General features: G+C 35.7%; 1 protein-coding gene across 2 annotated transcripts; it reads right to left on the minus strand.

Annotated features, from left to right (window-relative positions):
• Positions 1 to 7,155: 7,155 nt before the first annotated feature.
• On the minus strand, positions 7,156 to 12,426 carry LOC126609756 (protein NRT1/ PTR FAMILY 7.3-like). Of its 2 annotated transcripts, XM_050277675.1 has the most exons (5): positions 12,211 to 12,426; positions 11,372 to 11,498; positions 10,105 to 10,322; positions 8,855 to 9,420; positions 7,156 to 8,557 (listed from the first exon to the last, which is right to left on the minus strand). In XM_050277675.1, the coding sequence occupies exons 1-5, from the start codon at positions 12,238 to 12,240 to the stop codon at positions 7,684 to 7,686; spliced, it is 1,815 nt and encodes a 604-aa protein (XP_050133632.1). In that variant the 5' UTR covers positions 12,241 to 12,426; the 3' UTR covers positions 7,156 to 7,683. The 2 variants fall into 2 exon arrangements, with proteins under 2 accessions (XP_050133632.1, XP_050133641.1); XM_050277684.1 differs by lacking the exons at positions 11,372 to 11,498; positions 12,211 to 12,426 and having other exon boundaries at positions 10,145 to 10,287.
• Positions 12,427 to 14,928: the final 2,502 nt, after the last annotated feature.

Genomic DNA, 14,928 nt, shown 5'->3' on the forward strand with positions numbered 1-14,928 from the left:
GGCATCGTTGGGGTTAAGCCACTTAGCCATGGAGGCAAGTGAATGCGCAACAAGGGATCTCTAACCTTCAAACTGTTTGAGGGAGAATACTCTATGATATGATTTAGAATCTCTGGCCAGAGTATGAATGATATTTAGAAAAGTCGTTCTAAATCACATTCAAGGTAATCATATAAGCACACGAATCACATTGGATAGTAGACATGAATAAATAAACTATCAATCCAAACAATGTGGTCAAGAGTATTGTATTAGAGAAAGACCGTATTGCATTTGTAATCCCAAACTGAATAGGTTTTCTCTACCTCTTCTGATTAGCTTGGGTAACCATGATATGCTGCAAGGTGTCACTCATGGTTTGTGGAAGCCCTAAACGTGTGTAACCACTAAAGGGAGAATTGAAAGTAAGTTTCAATTCACAATCGATATAAAATGGTTTTAATCGCCCACTGCCTCGCTAAAAGGAACCTAATGGATCGCACACCGTGTAAGGTGGAGATTGAAGAAACAATGGAGATGAGTAAGAATGATTAAATGGTTTAATCATTTATTTATGGCAAGGATTAATTAATATGTTAATTAATCAAACGAATAAGTTCGTTAAAGACCTCGGGATAGTTTTGGACGTTTAGGCCCAATGGGCTTCGAACGTCAAGCCCATTGACTTAAGTTGTATGACAACTTAATTCACAAAAGCCCAAAAGCCCAAACAACACCCTAAGGCCGGCCATATGGTTAAGGGTAGTGAACTTGAACTTATTTACAAGTTTGCCACTCAAATGAATAAAGGTATAAATATGACTTTATAGCCAAAATTCATTAAGGGGTTTGTTTTGGGGAAAATTGGTGAGAATTGTCTCTCCATTTCTCTCTAGAAAGGCCGGCCACCATGGAAGTTGTAGCTAGCCATCTATTCTTCCATGGTCACTCATTTATCATCCATGCTCTCCTTGGTGTAGATCCATCCAAATCCATGGATCTAAGATGCAAGGAATGAAGGCCCTATCTCTTGGGTGATTAGCCTTTGTTTAAATACAAAGAGGAATCTTCAAAGGTATAAATTTCAACTCACTTTGTTTTGAGTTGAGTTTTGGTTCACCAATCTACTAGGCTTTGAATTTCATGGTTAAAGTTTTGTTTTTAAGTGCATGCAAGCATGATTTCGCCTTTAATTGTTAATTGCATGCTTATTGATGTTGCTTAAATGAACATGTTTTCACAAAATATTCCTTCATCTTCTTGATGAGATCTTATTTGTTTAACATGCTTAACAACCCGTAGTTGTATAGGAATGAGAATTATTATCGACGTTACCAACTTGTGTAGGAATGAGAATTTCACTTCACAATGGCCTTTTTTGCTTTGTGAATAGGAATGAATTACATCCGAATTCGCTTCACCATCAAAATTTACAAAATTTTACTAGAGAAAATATATTCATGCGAACCAATTGTAGTGTTAAACAACAATAAGAAGTTAAATTACTATTTTTACAAAACCATTACACAAGTAAGTATATTGAAATAAAGGAACATCATTGAAAAACTCAACATTTTTCTGAATCAAAACTCAAATTCTAGAAGTAATATGCACACATACACACACATATTTATACTGTTACTTTCTGGGCTCTGACTCCTCCTCCTAGCAACTTGAAATTATCATTAGTTCATTGTCCTAGTAACATACTAATACAAGCCAAGACCCACAATCTAGATAACAAGAAACTACTCGTCTAGTCATTAAACTAATGACTCTGAGTCCACTTCCTCTATATAAGAATCATAACGTAATTATCAGTCCAAAATCATAGAATATAAAATTTAAGCTAATTCAACAAACATAGTAATCATCACAAGTTCAATCCTAGAATATCTAATCCCTAAACTTTGATACCATTTGTCACGCCCTAACTCGATGGGATATAGAATCCCACCTCTTCAAATTTGGGGATGAATCATCACCAATCATTAACTCCTAAATTCCTAATGATTACAAACTTGCCAACTCACCCTTATTTGGTAAAAATATCAAGCCAATCCCATATAATCATCATTCTCCAATTCAAATTAAAAATATCTCTAATTACATATGAACATGACATAATACTGCTAGTTTTTGAAATAATTTTGTAGCAAAATGAACTTACGTTGAGACTAATTTACACATCAAAAGTATAAGTTATTGTACACATAACGTATAAATAGAAATCCAATAAAATCATTACATAAAAAAACTTCGCACATACACACACATATGTATAATCATATTTTTTTTTTTTTAAATATGGTGGATTACAATATTTCTATGCCACTATGGCAAAATGCTTCGTTATCGCTGATGATTTCACGAAATGGGACGACAAAACTAGGACAACCGTCAAACCAAACTATGCTAAGAGGACATACAAAAGAAGAACCAATAGGGACACACCTCCCCCTTCCCCATAAAAAACTGGCAAAGGAGGTCATTGAGACAAACAAGCCTCGTCCAAACTAAAGTAGTACACAACAACCTCTATAGCATAAAAGACATTGTTCTATCGGCACCCAAAGCCACTCCCAGAGCATCTGGATAAGAAAAACCCGAACGAGTACTGCCGATTCTAGAAAAGCATCGTTCATAGTACTAGAGGCTGTCGCATGCTGAGAGATTGTATTGAAAAGTTACTGGATCAAGGGCATTACTGGAAATTTGTCAAACACAAAGCAAGGAAGGAAGGCTTACTCGAGCCCAAAGAAAAAGACTGGTTAGACAAGCATACCGATGATGAAGATCGACGCCCAGCCAAGAAACCCATTCTCAATATAAACTGCATATTCAAAGGTGAGGACATGCAAGGGTGAGCTACGAGAAATCCAATTCCCATGACCATGAGATGGACCCCTTGCCGACACCTTCAGATTAAATAAATAAAGGTACCATCTGAACTACACGTGGTTTGATTCCTTTCTTGGGATATATAGGCTATCCATCCTGAACTCAATAGCAATGCCGTCGTCTGTGAGAAGACAGGTCCATGGAGAACTCATCTCCCAACTCCCACCATAGACTCATCGTCAAAAGTGATCCCTGATGTAATTTTTACTTTATATCTTTTTCTTAAAACTACACCAATTATTTGATTCTCCTTTTCAAAGATATGTGGGCAATCATTCATAGATTCGATCACACCTTTTTGTCAACCACATACACAGAAATTAAGAAGTTTATCTCTCTTATGGTCGATGTTTGTTTGTTTTTTTTTCTTTTTCTTTCAGTGATGCAAATCATTTAACTAAAGCATAAACTATGAAAACTTCGCATGATTGCTAGTCTAAAAACTTACTCGGGTTCTGCTTTGCCACATGTTACTCCAAAGTTAGCTTATATCAAAAATATTGCCGGACTAAATATCATTTTGCAGAATAAAGGCAAAAGATGGAAAATCACACGCACTCAGTTGCTTGAATACAAATTATTCAGAAAGACAAACACTACTGAAGAAGATAACGTATTAAGTAAAAAGGAACTTCAAAAAAGGAAGAGCCTAGAACCCATAACTGGGGCAAGAAAGTTTAAGATATGGAAGGGATAAACTCCCACCCTAGCCAAATGACAAACTGGTAATAAACTTACAGGTTACATCTTGTCGTCAGAAACTACGTTCGCAGCACCCCCATAACCTAATGGATTTACAAAAGCAGCACTTGGATCAATAGGATCAGCTCCCTTCATTTGCCATTTGGTGCCAAAATACAACTCAGTTTCCTTCAATACTGCAAGCTCCGTCACGTCAGTTGCAAGAGATGAGGAAAACCAGCCTCCTGAATCTTCGCCATTAAATGAGGAAATCACATTCATCCCGATGGTCTTGACCTGTGTAACCAGCGAGGTGGCCCTAATTAAACCTCTCGCTCGGTCGCCTCCTTATACAACCTTTGAATCTCTGTCTGGTCGACTTCGTTTTGTTCAAGGATTTCATCTGGAACTTCTTGCTATGAACCACTTTTTGTCGAGCTGCGTCTAAGTCTGACTAAAAAAATAGATCGGTCAGCAACGTCGCTATTACGCCAATATCCACTTTACCTCCTGCTTGGCTTTTAACACTTGAACCTTCGTTGATTCAGCATCGCCCAAACGCCATGCTTAAGTACCATTTTTGAAGGCCTAGGCTCATTCGACATCTAGGAGTGCTTCGAGGGGCCACCGAAAGGAGCTGATCAAGAAGTGAACAATCACATAATAAATTATATTTACAACATGTACAATATTATTAAGATTGAAATATTTGTCCATCTCCAGAAATTAAAAGCTCTTAAAATGACCACAGAGGCAGTGCCACTCGTCCATCCTTTCCACAAACTTTGGGGTGGATGCATTAGAGCTTCAGCATGAGATGCACAAGTTTCGTAGTGCACGTGGTATATCTATCCTTAAACTGATGAGTCCACAACCGGGTTATGTACTCGGACATACCCAACTCTTCCACGTCGATCTCGAAGTTTACTTGAAATAGATAATAAAAAAAAACTAGTGTTAGTTTAAAAATACAATAAATAAATAAAATTACTAAAAATAAATTGAAAAGAAACACACATCATCACCTCCTTCACCTTGGAGGCGGGCTTGTTCCATAGAGGTTACTCAATACTTATATTAAGTAAAACGTAATATTTTATGGTAATTACCAGTGTAAATGTTTTAAATTAATGATCATGTCAGTTCATTGTATTATTCTTGGGTCGATGAGTGTAGTGGTATAAATTATCTAAATCGGAGCAAAAATAACTTTTAAATCGCGATGATACGTGTGTAACTGTCAAATGATTTCATCTTACCTAATCCTAAAAGCTTACATTTGGGTGATTTTTGACATGTGCCATCCCAGAGTATATACCAACTACATTGATGGTTGGATTGTTGAAAATCTTCCCCATCTTTGCCCGACAAAACCTTGAATTTTACCCTAAACCATAAATTACACCTTTACACAATTAAAGCCTGTATCATACAGTATGTATGTACCTTTGTTTTTGCAGCTAGACGATATATGTCAGGTACATCTAATTGCTTGTGATGCTTAGGATAGGCCACTTGCCCATACAGATCATATTTGTCAATGAGCTTGAGCGCGGTTGTAAGAACAACCGAGCTACTATTTGACATTTCTTCAATGTCATCTCTGTTGCCAAGTATTAGCGTTTGCATAAGCAACATGTGTAACCCAGTATTAGTGTTCGGTATAAGAATAGATGATCCAGTTATTAGAGATCAAAGTATGAACTGTACGAAGTTGGCTAGCTCCCGAAGAGCTCGGCATTCAGCACGTTAAAAATGATTTGGGTTGTATTTAGAAATTTTTAAGTTTTTTTATAAAACTTGATAAGGTCAAAATTGTCATTACATCATGGGGTAAATAAGTAATTTAATATTAACTTTTAATGTGGGGTGCATTTAACATTTTATAGGGTACTAATATAAAAAGCCATATTTTAAAAGTTTTAATTTTTTTCATCTATGCCCGACGAAGTTTGGGAGGCTTCTCATGCAAGGTTATTTGTCTCATTTTGTCGGGCAAAGTCTGGAATGAATTTTTTTTAATTCTTTTAATGTGAAATTAATAGAATACTTTAAAGTTTTTTTTTTTTTAAAGTGAAAATTAAGTAGTACATTGTGAACTGAAATTAAAATAATAGAATACAATTTACATTATAATGGATTGCACATAATATTACAATAGTGAATTTACAAGTATACTTATCCAATTCACTGTCGTCATCTAAATTGCTTTCAGTACTTGAGACACCGTTGTTATTGTTAAAGAAGGCATCTAGAGCAATTGGTGGTAGGGGCTAGAGGTCAATAGATATTGCATCTATTTTAATTGGGGAGACACTTGATATCTAGAATGATGGTTGTACAATGTGGTTGCTCCGTACTCCGGGAAAGTTTCGGGTGGTTGCGAACGAATCTTATTGGTAAACATTTTGGCCATCGTCGGTTTCTTGACCATCATCTTGTTGTGGTTCATGCAACTCCCAAATATTTATATGTTGTATCAATTGGACTACTAACCACCCTCACCTTTAGATCATCGAGGTAGAATGCTTATTTCGTGGTACTTACTGGGATGTAGTAGTCATCATCAAGCCACTGGTGTTTGTATGATGGATAACAAGAAATGATCTCGAATGACAATGACTGGATTGTTTGGGTTTGTATCATACCAATGACACTTGAAAAACATGATGTCATTGTGGTTTGTGTGTAACAATTCAACCGTAGTTATAAGTTTGATGTAGAGAAAAGTATTTGCAGTTTCCCTCGAGATAAAAACTCCACTGTTTTGAGTGTACAATTTATCATCTTGTTCCGCTGTCTAGAATATAATTCCATTCACGTAACAATGAGAGTACGTTTTGGCTCTATCGGGACCACATGCTAGTTACATTAATTTTTCGGGGAACAAGGGGGATTTGTCTTCTCTCAATTGGCTCATCTAGTAAAATTCAACTGCCATTAGATATTTTATTTTTTCAACAAACAAAAACAATAAAAAAAAAATGAGGCATGAGAACTTAATTTATTTATTTTTAATACAAAATCATCGGTACACCCATTAAACTTAAATTAACTCTGATGGACATAAAAACTTGATAAAATTGGAAAGGAGAGGGGGCAGTGATAGGAAATAGCGTCAATTTAATGTTTAATTGCTGCAGCCGAAAGCTAAACTTTTGAGTTTTGATGTCACTTACATTAGTCTCTTGTATTAACAATAATCCAAATTGGTAGGTTAGACTTTGTATCCAAATTCCCTTTCCCAACAAAATTGAGCTTGAAAAGACGCCGCTCTTATTGATGTTCAATTCATGCACGGCTTCTATTTCCCACTGCTTATCAATCTTAAGAAAAGTCAATTATTTTACAAAAATAAAATAAATTAATTAAAGTTATCTTTTGCATCTACCATTTAGACTGAGTTGGTTAGAAAAAGCTTCATATAAAATCTTAAATAAATAAGCTTAATTAAGTTGATTAGAGCATTGTGTTCAGTGTTTTCCTCAACATGCAAGTTCAAATCACTCTTGTAGTAATTTAGATAAATTTAGTATAATTTGTATAAAAATAAAAACTAAAACTTAATACGGAAGACAAAGAATAGCTTAGATATAATTATAGGGGTGTGATATCCACACATCTCATTTTACTTCTCACACACCCTTTTAATTTTCGGCCGTCGGACCGGATGAATGGAGGAAGATCAACGGACAAAAATTAACAAGGGTGTGTGAGAAGTAATTTGGGGTGTGTGGATAGCACACCCCTAATTATAATAAGGAAATGCATTTTATTACATATTGTAGGCTACATCAAAGATTGCATTGAGTTTTACAACTGGCCTTGCCACATTCTTTCTACAACACCTTGTGCTCAACTTGGAGAAATGAAAAAAGCATTTCTCTAGTATCATTGCAAGCATTGACTCTATGTATCCTCATGACGGCCCTCCCCTTTCTAACAAAACTTATTTGTTTAGACGATATATAATCTCTCTCACGCAATGTTGAAACCTATCACTAATAGTAGCGATAATATATACCTACTATAAAAATAAAATGACATATGACCGACACATACAATATCTTTATATCTTTATATCTTTATGACCCTCCTTTTTTTTTTTTACCCTAGATTTGATTAGACTCTAAGTTCAGCTTGCCCAATATTGCCACTGTCATTTCCACCTTTTCCTTCAAACTTGATATACTTGTACCATTTGGCACATAATACATAGACCAAAAGATCAGCTGTTGTCAAAGCTGCTAAGAGAAAGTAGAACCTATCCAAATGGCCTTTGTTAAGGTTTCCAGGGATCCATCCTGGCATGTCATCCCTTGCAGAAATCTTCATCACAACTGTAACAAGTAAGCTACTCACGTAGTTTCCAAGTGATATTGAAGTCATACAAAGTGCACTCCCAAAGCTCTTTAATCCATCAGGTGCTTGTCCATTGAAGAATTCCAGTTGACCAACATACATGAACACTTCTGATGCTCCTATAAGCATGTACTGAGGAACTTGCCAAAATATGCTCAATGAACTTTGATTTTCGCAATCGATGTTGCAGTCTTTTATCGCATACTTTAACCTGAACAACTCTACGACTCCTGCTGAAATCATCGCCATGATTGCAATAACAATACCAATCCCCATCCTTTGAAGCTCAGTGAGTCCTTTTTTCCACAGTCTGGCAATAAGAGGGTCAAGAACTCGCCTGTAAATGAAGATAAAAGCTGCAACGCTGAGAATGTCGAAGCTTGACATGCCGGCTGGGGGAATGTGGAAGCTTGAAATGGTGGTCTTCATTGCAGCACCTTGTTCTACAAAAAGTGATGCCATTTGAGTAAAAACTACAGAGTAGAGAATTGTGCACAGCCAGATTGGGAGTAGTCTAAGTATGCATTTCACTTCTTCTACTTGTGTCACTGAGCAAAGGCGCCATGAATTTTGAGCTCCCTTGCCCATTTGATTCATCTCTTTTGATGTGATGATTGCTGCTTTATCCAGGAATCTGGCAAAGATTAACATGGATCAGTTAAAGGATTTACCATTGGTCATATAATTAAGCACATGTATTCTTGTTACTTTTATTACAAAAAAAAAAAAAAAAAAGCATCGTCACTACGTACTACTTAGCAATGTTTTTATTTTAATTAATAGGTTTATTTGGAGTATTTTTGGTAGTTCAGTAAGCATGTTTTAAAAGCTCTCCTGAGAAGAAGAATCTCATAAAGAAAATGTTCCCAAAGAGATTCATGTGACTATTGAAATTATCTATTAAAATCTAAAAACCATATATATAACTTACTTGAATCCGTGGGTGTGAACTATTTTCCTACTCTCATTTGAAGAGCAATCCTTGTCATCCTCTCCCTCGTAGAAATCCTCCCCACTTGGTGTCATCTCAACCTTCCATTTTCTTGTTGCAGCGACAATTACCCGAAAAAACCTAGAGAGGGGGTTTCCTTGAGGTTTGAAATGCCTGTACATTGGTGTACCACATAGAAACAAGACCAAAGCCATGACAGCAGAGCCAGTAGATACCCAAAACCCTAGAGTCCATATTCCTTTATCCTCAAAATATCCCAAGATTGTGTTTGAAAAGAGAGAGCCAAGATTCAAAGCCAAGTAGAAGTAGCTAAAGAAGGATATCTTTGAGTGCCCTTCATTCGGATCCTCCTCGTCAAACTGGTCTGCCCCAAATGTAGCTATGTTAGGTTGGTAACCTCCATTTCCAAGTGCAACAAGGTATATAGAGATGTAGAACAATCCGATTTCAAAGGTCGAGTGGTCTCCACAGGGAGACTTTTCATCACCACAGCCTTTAGGCTTAAGTAAGAATATATAGGTCGATATGGATAACAATGACAAACCCTGCTCAATCGAAAAACAAATTTGCATGAGTATACTTGCAGGAAATAAAAGTAATGCTATGACAAACTAGTATACCTAAATAAGAGAAAACAGAAGACAGTCTAGGGTTTTATTTCTAATATATCATCAGATCTATCTATGAAGTGAATCTCACATTAATTTGAGGAAAATTACTCTTGCTTTATTAATTTTTCATTAATCCTAGTTAGATATTTTGCTTATCCATTTTGCCACAAAGTTGAGCTTACTTGTCTCACACTTTTTTTTTTATATATTATTCAGGCAATTTTCTGCACTAAATTAATCTCAGCTACGAGGAGTGACATTCTAACTTGGGTATAGAAGAAGGGGAGAATACCCTACTCAAACAAATTGCCTAAGCCCAGATTTGCTGAACTGGTGTCGCTTAGATGAAGGGATTGAGCTCAAACATACAAATGACTAGTTTGGATATTTAAAAAAAAAAAAAAAAAAAAAAAAAAAACGAATGAGCTGCTTTAATTTTCAAAAATCAACTTGGAGTTTTGGGATGAGTAAAAATCACACCAATTGAATTCTTATTTGTACTATATTTCTTTCAATAAAACCATGGATTCCATTTATTGACGAAAAAAATGAGGTTAAACCAGCAAAATGATTAATATAGTTATTGGATTTTAAGCTAGTAATTAGTAGATAACTTACAATGACATAAATAACTTGAAATATAGCACAAGTTTTGTACCTCCCCCAGTAAGAGTCGCTGAGGAAGGCACCAAGAAGAGAGAATAAGTAAACTGTTCCAGTCCATTTGCTGACGTTATTTGCAGCCTCTGCGTTGTCTTGACCCAACACTCTTGTCAAAAACAATACCAAGTTCACTCCTACTCCAAAGAACGCCAATGTTGCCAACCCTTGATTTACTGATCACGGTAGATAACATGTTATCAATTAAAAAAACAGGTCAATTGTGTTACGAAACGTTATTAATTAATTAGGGATGTTATATTATGATATGATGGTTGCACGAGATCATGGATGTAAATGTGGCAGCTAATCACAATAGCCACGTTGGAAAAAGAAATCACAATGGCCACGGATATCCTATGTGGCTACAGATCATCATGTTGAATTATATGTACTTGTGAATTAACTTGGTTCAATACAATAGGGATCAGGATCCTCTCCTGAGCAGATGGAGAGGATCCTCCTGATCAGGTCCATCGGGCCGTTCATTTTTTATCCAACGGCTACAAACAGGGAGGCCCTCTAAAAGTTATAATAATTATAACCGTTGGATAAAAAATGAACGGCCCGATGGCCTTGGTCAAGAGGATCCTCTCCATCTGCTCAGGAGAGGATCCTGATCCATACAATAGTGTGAGATCTGTCTAAGACTTATGATGTGAAATAATGTACGATCTAGTGATATTTTCTTTTGTAAGTGAGAGCTCTTAGGTTCGATTCTCGTCAAAGGTGCATTTGAACCACATTATTGTTAGCCCATTATAAGACTTAGACACTCTCTCACTGCTTTAGTGTAAATAATACCATTTGTTATAAAAAATATAGGGATGTGCTATCCACACACCCATTTTTACTTTTCACACACTCCTTATTAATTTATGTCCGTTGATTTTCTTCAATTCATCCGATCCGATGGCCACAAACCAAAAAGGTGTGGGAGAAGAAAAAAGAAATGTGGGGATATCACATCTCAAAATATATATACACGCACACAACAAATGCTGACAAAATATGACATTTGAAATCTAATGTGACTGCTTTTTGGAAAAGTTGTTGGAACAGTGAGAATTTCCTTACTGCAGACAAATTTCTTCCGCACAATAAAGAAATTGATATTTATTTTCAGATTAAAATAGAAAACTTAACCTAAACATTAGTTAATAATTCAAATAAATAATCGAACTATTCTTGTTACTAAACAGTATAATCATATATAATTAATTACCTAATATGAGAATCCCAGCAACCCATCTTCCAGTTCTTCCTCGGACAGCAGGGCGGCCATGCCAATCAGTGGTTCCATCGAGGGTACAAACCTCTTGTATCTTCTGGTTCTTTTCTTCTGCATATCGCTGAAGATGTTTGAATTTATAACAAAGTTAGCTAGCAATATGTATATCCTTCTAGCTAGCTAGATGCAATACTTGAGGCGTACGTTTGGAAGTTATCTTCAACAATTATATTTTATAGGGAACTTTAACGAAAAGCATCCAAGTCATTAATGCACCTCCGTTAGAGCTTCAGCAATTTTATTTGGAGGTGTTCTTAATTAAGGTCACACAACTTCATATCTTACCAAGTGAATCTCACAGAACAATAATATATAAAATAAGACCATTAATTTTCTTTTTGCGTACATAAATTAAGATATTAATTTGCTCTTTGTGTACACGTCACTAACCTGCATGCACTACACATTGATATAATAGGTAAAATACATTCATAAAATTATTTGGACTGACAAAATTGACAAACTTGCTCACGCATGTGGAAACATCTATTCTGTGAGACATTATTCTGAAAATCCATAAATATGTCAGGGTGGGTGATCACATCTGGAGGCAAGCAAAGCTTCAAGGCGAGTCATCAATACATGCGTGATATGTACAACGGAAAATTGATATAGACATCACCAATCGATAGTAATCAGTAAATATGATACATATAGCAAGTAGCATTGCGTGCACATCAAAACTATCTTACACACGTCACTTATCTATATGCTCCATATCACCATAGTTTATGGTAAAGATAAAAGAGAGGAATACAAAATTCATCACAAACCTGGTCCTTGCAAACATTTAAGCAAGCCATTGCTACGTATTAAGCTGAACTCTCACAAGAACTAGGTAGCTAGCAAGCACCCCCCGCAAAATAGTATGAGAGAGTGAAACGATTGGGAGAATAAAAAGATGAGTAAGAGAAACCAAGAAAGTGAAGAACCAATATTGGTGGAACAAAAAGATGAAGCACTAGTGTCAGGATGTACCAGGCAAGTAGGAATGAGGGGTTGTATATATAGAGGACGGCAAGATTTAGTGAACGGCTACGATTACATGCTGAAAGATAGGTGAGAAATTGAGATAAAAAAAGCACAGCTGGTTCACAGGAAAATTAGTCGATCGAGCAAGTGAAAAGGAAATCCGTAGGAAGCAAACATGGAAACGGATTGGACTAATTAGGTAGGGAGCGGGCTTCTCATTTGTGTGAAAAAGAAGCGTGACATTGTTGGATACAGTCAGCCAACATATACCATCACAGATAGGTGACTAAGTCGATGACTTTTTTCACGTTAATACAACAAACATCGTGACTTGGGTTACCTAAGGGATTGGTTTATTAGCAAGCCAGCAAAGTTTAGAACATCCAATTCGAGTTGAAATTTTCATGGCTACATTTTTTGGGACCACTGACTCTACTTTGGTGTACCATTTGATGAAGGTCAAATATATGTTGTAGCCTTATGTGGTATCGGAACAGCATAAGAAAAGAAATTAATTTGTCATCAGTGTGGACGATAAGATATACATTCTATAATTAAAAAAAAAAATGGTTGTGACTATGGGCTGTCTTTGATATCGACATATTTGAAGGGGTGTGATATCTACACACCCCTTTTTACTTCTCTCACACCTTTTTAATTTTCGGTCATTAGATCGGATGAATTAAAGAAGATCAAATGATAGAAATTAACAAGGAGTGTGAGAGAAGTAAAAAGGGGTGTGTGGATAGCACACCTCCGCACACCCCTATTTGAAACATGTAATTGTTAATTTTCCGCACCACTGTTTTTAATATAATATTTATATTTTCGGCGGGATTTAAATTTGTTTTTTGTTTTGTTTTAATGCTTATATATGGTTTCTTTCTGTGACTTGAAGCACCAACAGACGTCATACTTTATAATTGCGTCCACTTATTTTTGGCTGCTTTTGTGGAGTTTATTTGACTGAAACTTGAGCAGCTTTATATATGGCCTGACTTACTGGACTAGATGGAGTAGTAGCAACGCTTACCAATGGTGGTATAGTCTTTTTCTTTTTAATGGTTTTATTGGCCATAGAGAGATGATAGTAAATTAGTAACAGAAGGTCTTTTGGATACATTTAATTGAAGAAAATGACCAGATAAATCCGAAAAGCTGATCAAAACAATGTACCAGCTACTCTAATCTCAACAACTTACTGGGAGCGGAGTACCAGTTTAATAAAAGTATTCGGACTTTTTCGAATTTCAAAATTTCAATTTTAGATTGGAATCAGACAAAATATATTGAAACTTTTTTGTTTGAAGTCGGATATTCCTATCCCAATTGCACCCATAAACGTTACATATGTAGCAAGAAGCAGCCGGTCCAATCAAGGTCAAAAGTAGTGGGTATGCATGCTCCACCATAAAATCAATTGGCAGCATGATGAATAGTCTAACTTACTTATAAGTTATGCAATATTTCTTCTCCGATCAATGTGAGATTGTTTGTTTATTTAAATGCCTAGCTGTTGATCTTTTATAGAACAAATCAGAAATAAAGAAGTTTCAAGGAAAAGCTTTGTAGCTAGTTGATCATTTTCGATTGCTTGTTTAAAGGCTTAGCTGTACGCCATATCAATTAATAAACGCCTGAAGTCTAAACATGATTAGTAGTGGTAATTACCAAATGAGAAATTAGGTTCCCATCTCCATTTTTCCAGCTTTATTGATTAAAATCTTATTCATTTTCAAATTTTAATCAAGGTCCCTTGGTTTTAATAAACATCATTAATTATTTCAATAATAAAATATTTTACTTATCAGAATAATTAAATTTTATTTCTAAATTATCCATTTAATGTTAGAAACATTACATTTGATATATTTATATTTATGGCTAAATTTTATATCATATATTTTTATTTTTAGTTTCTAAACGTTTTAATTTGCAACCTTTTTTTTTTAATTGTGCCGATTTTCTATTCAGTTTTAGTTTGTACCCATATATTAATTTCTTTTTGTGTCCATATGTTTCAAACTTTTATTTTTACTCAAATTTTTTTGACCTTTTATTTGTACCCGTAATTTATTAATAATGTACCCATTTGTGTCACATCCCGGCCGGGGGCCCCCACCACATTCCGGGCTTGACTCCGCCGTAGCACGATATTGTCCGCTTTAGGCTTCGACCACGCCCTCACAGTTTTGTTTCTGAGAACTCACACGAGAACTTGCCAATGGGTCACCCATCATGGGATTGCTCTCGCGCGAACTCGCTTAACTTCAGAGTTCCTACGGAAGCCGAAGCCAGTGAGCTCCCAAAAGGCCTCGTGTTAGGTAGAGATGAGAATATACATATAAGGCTTATAGGATCCTCATCCCTGGACGATGTGAGATCTTACAATTTGTCTTTAAAAATGTACCACTTTGTTATATGTAAAATGTACCCCTTTTTTTTTTTTTTTTTTGTAATTACCATCTCTTTTGTGTCAAATGTACCCATTGTTTTTTTATATGAAATGTACCCATTAT

This window comes from Malus sylvestris, chromosome 2 (genome assembly GCF_916048215.2).
Source record: "Malus sylvestris chromosome 2, drMalSylv7.2, whole genome shotgun sequence".
NCBI lineage: Eukaryota > Viridiplantae > Streptophyta > Magnoliopsida > Rosales > Rosaceae > Malus > Malus sylvestris.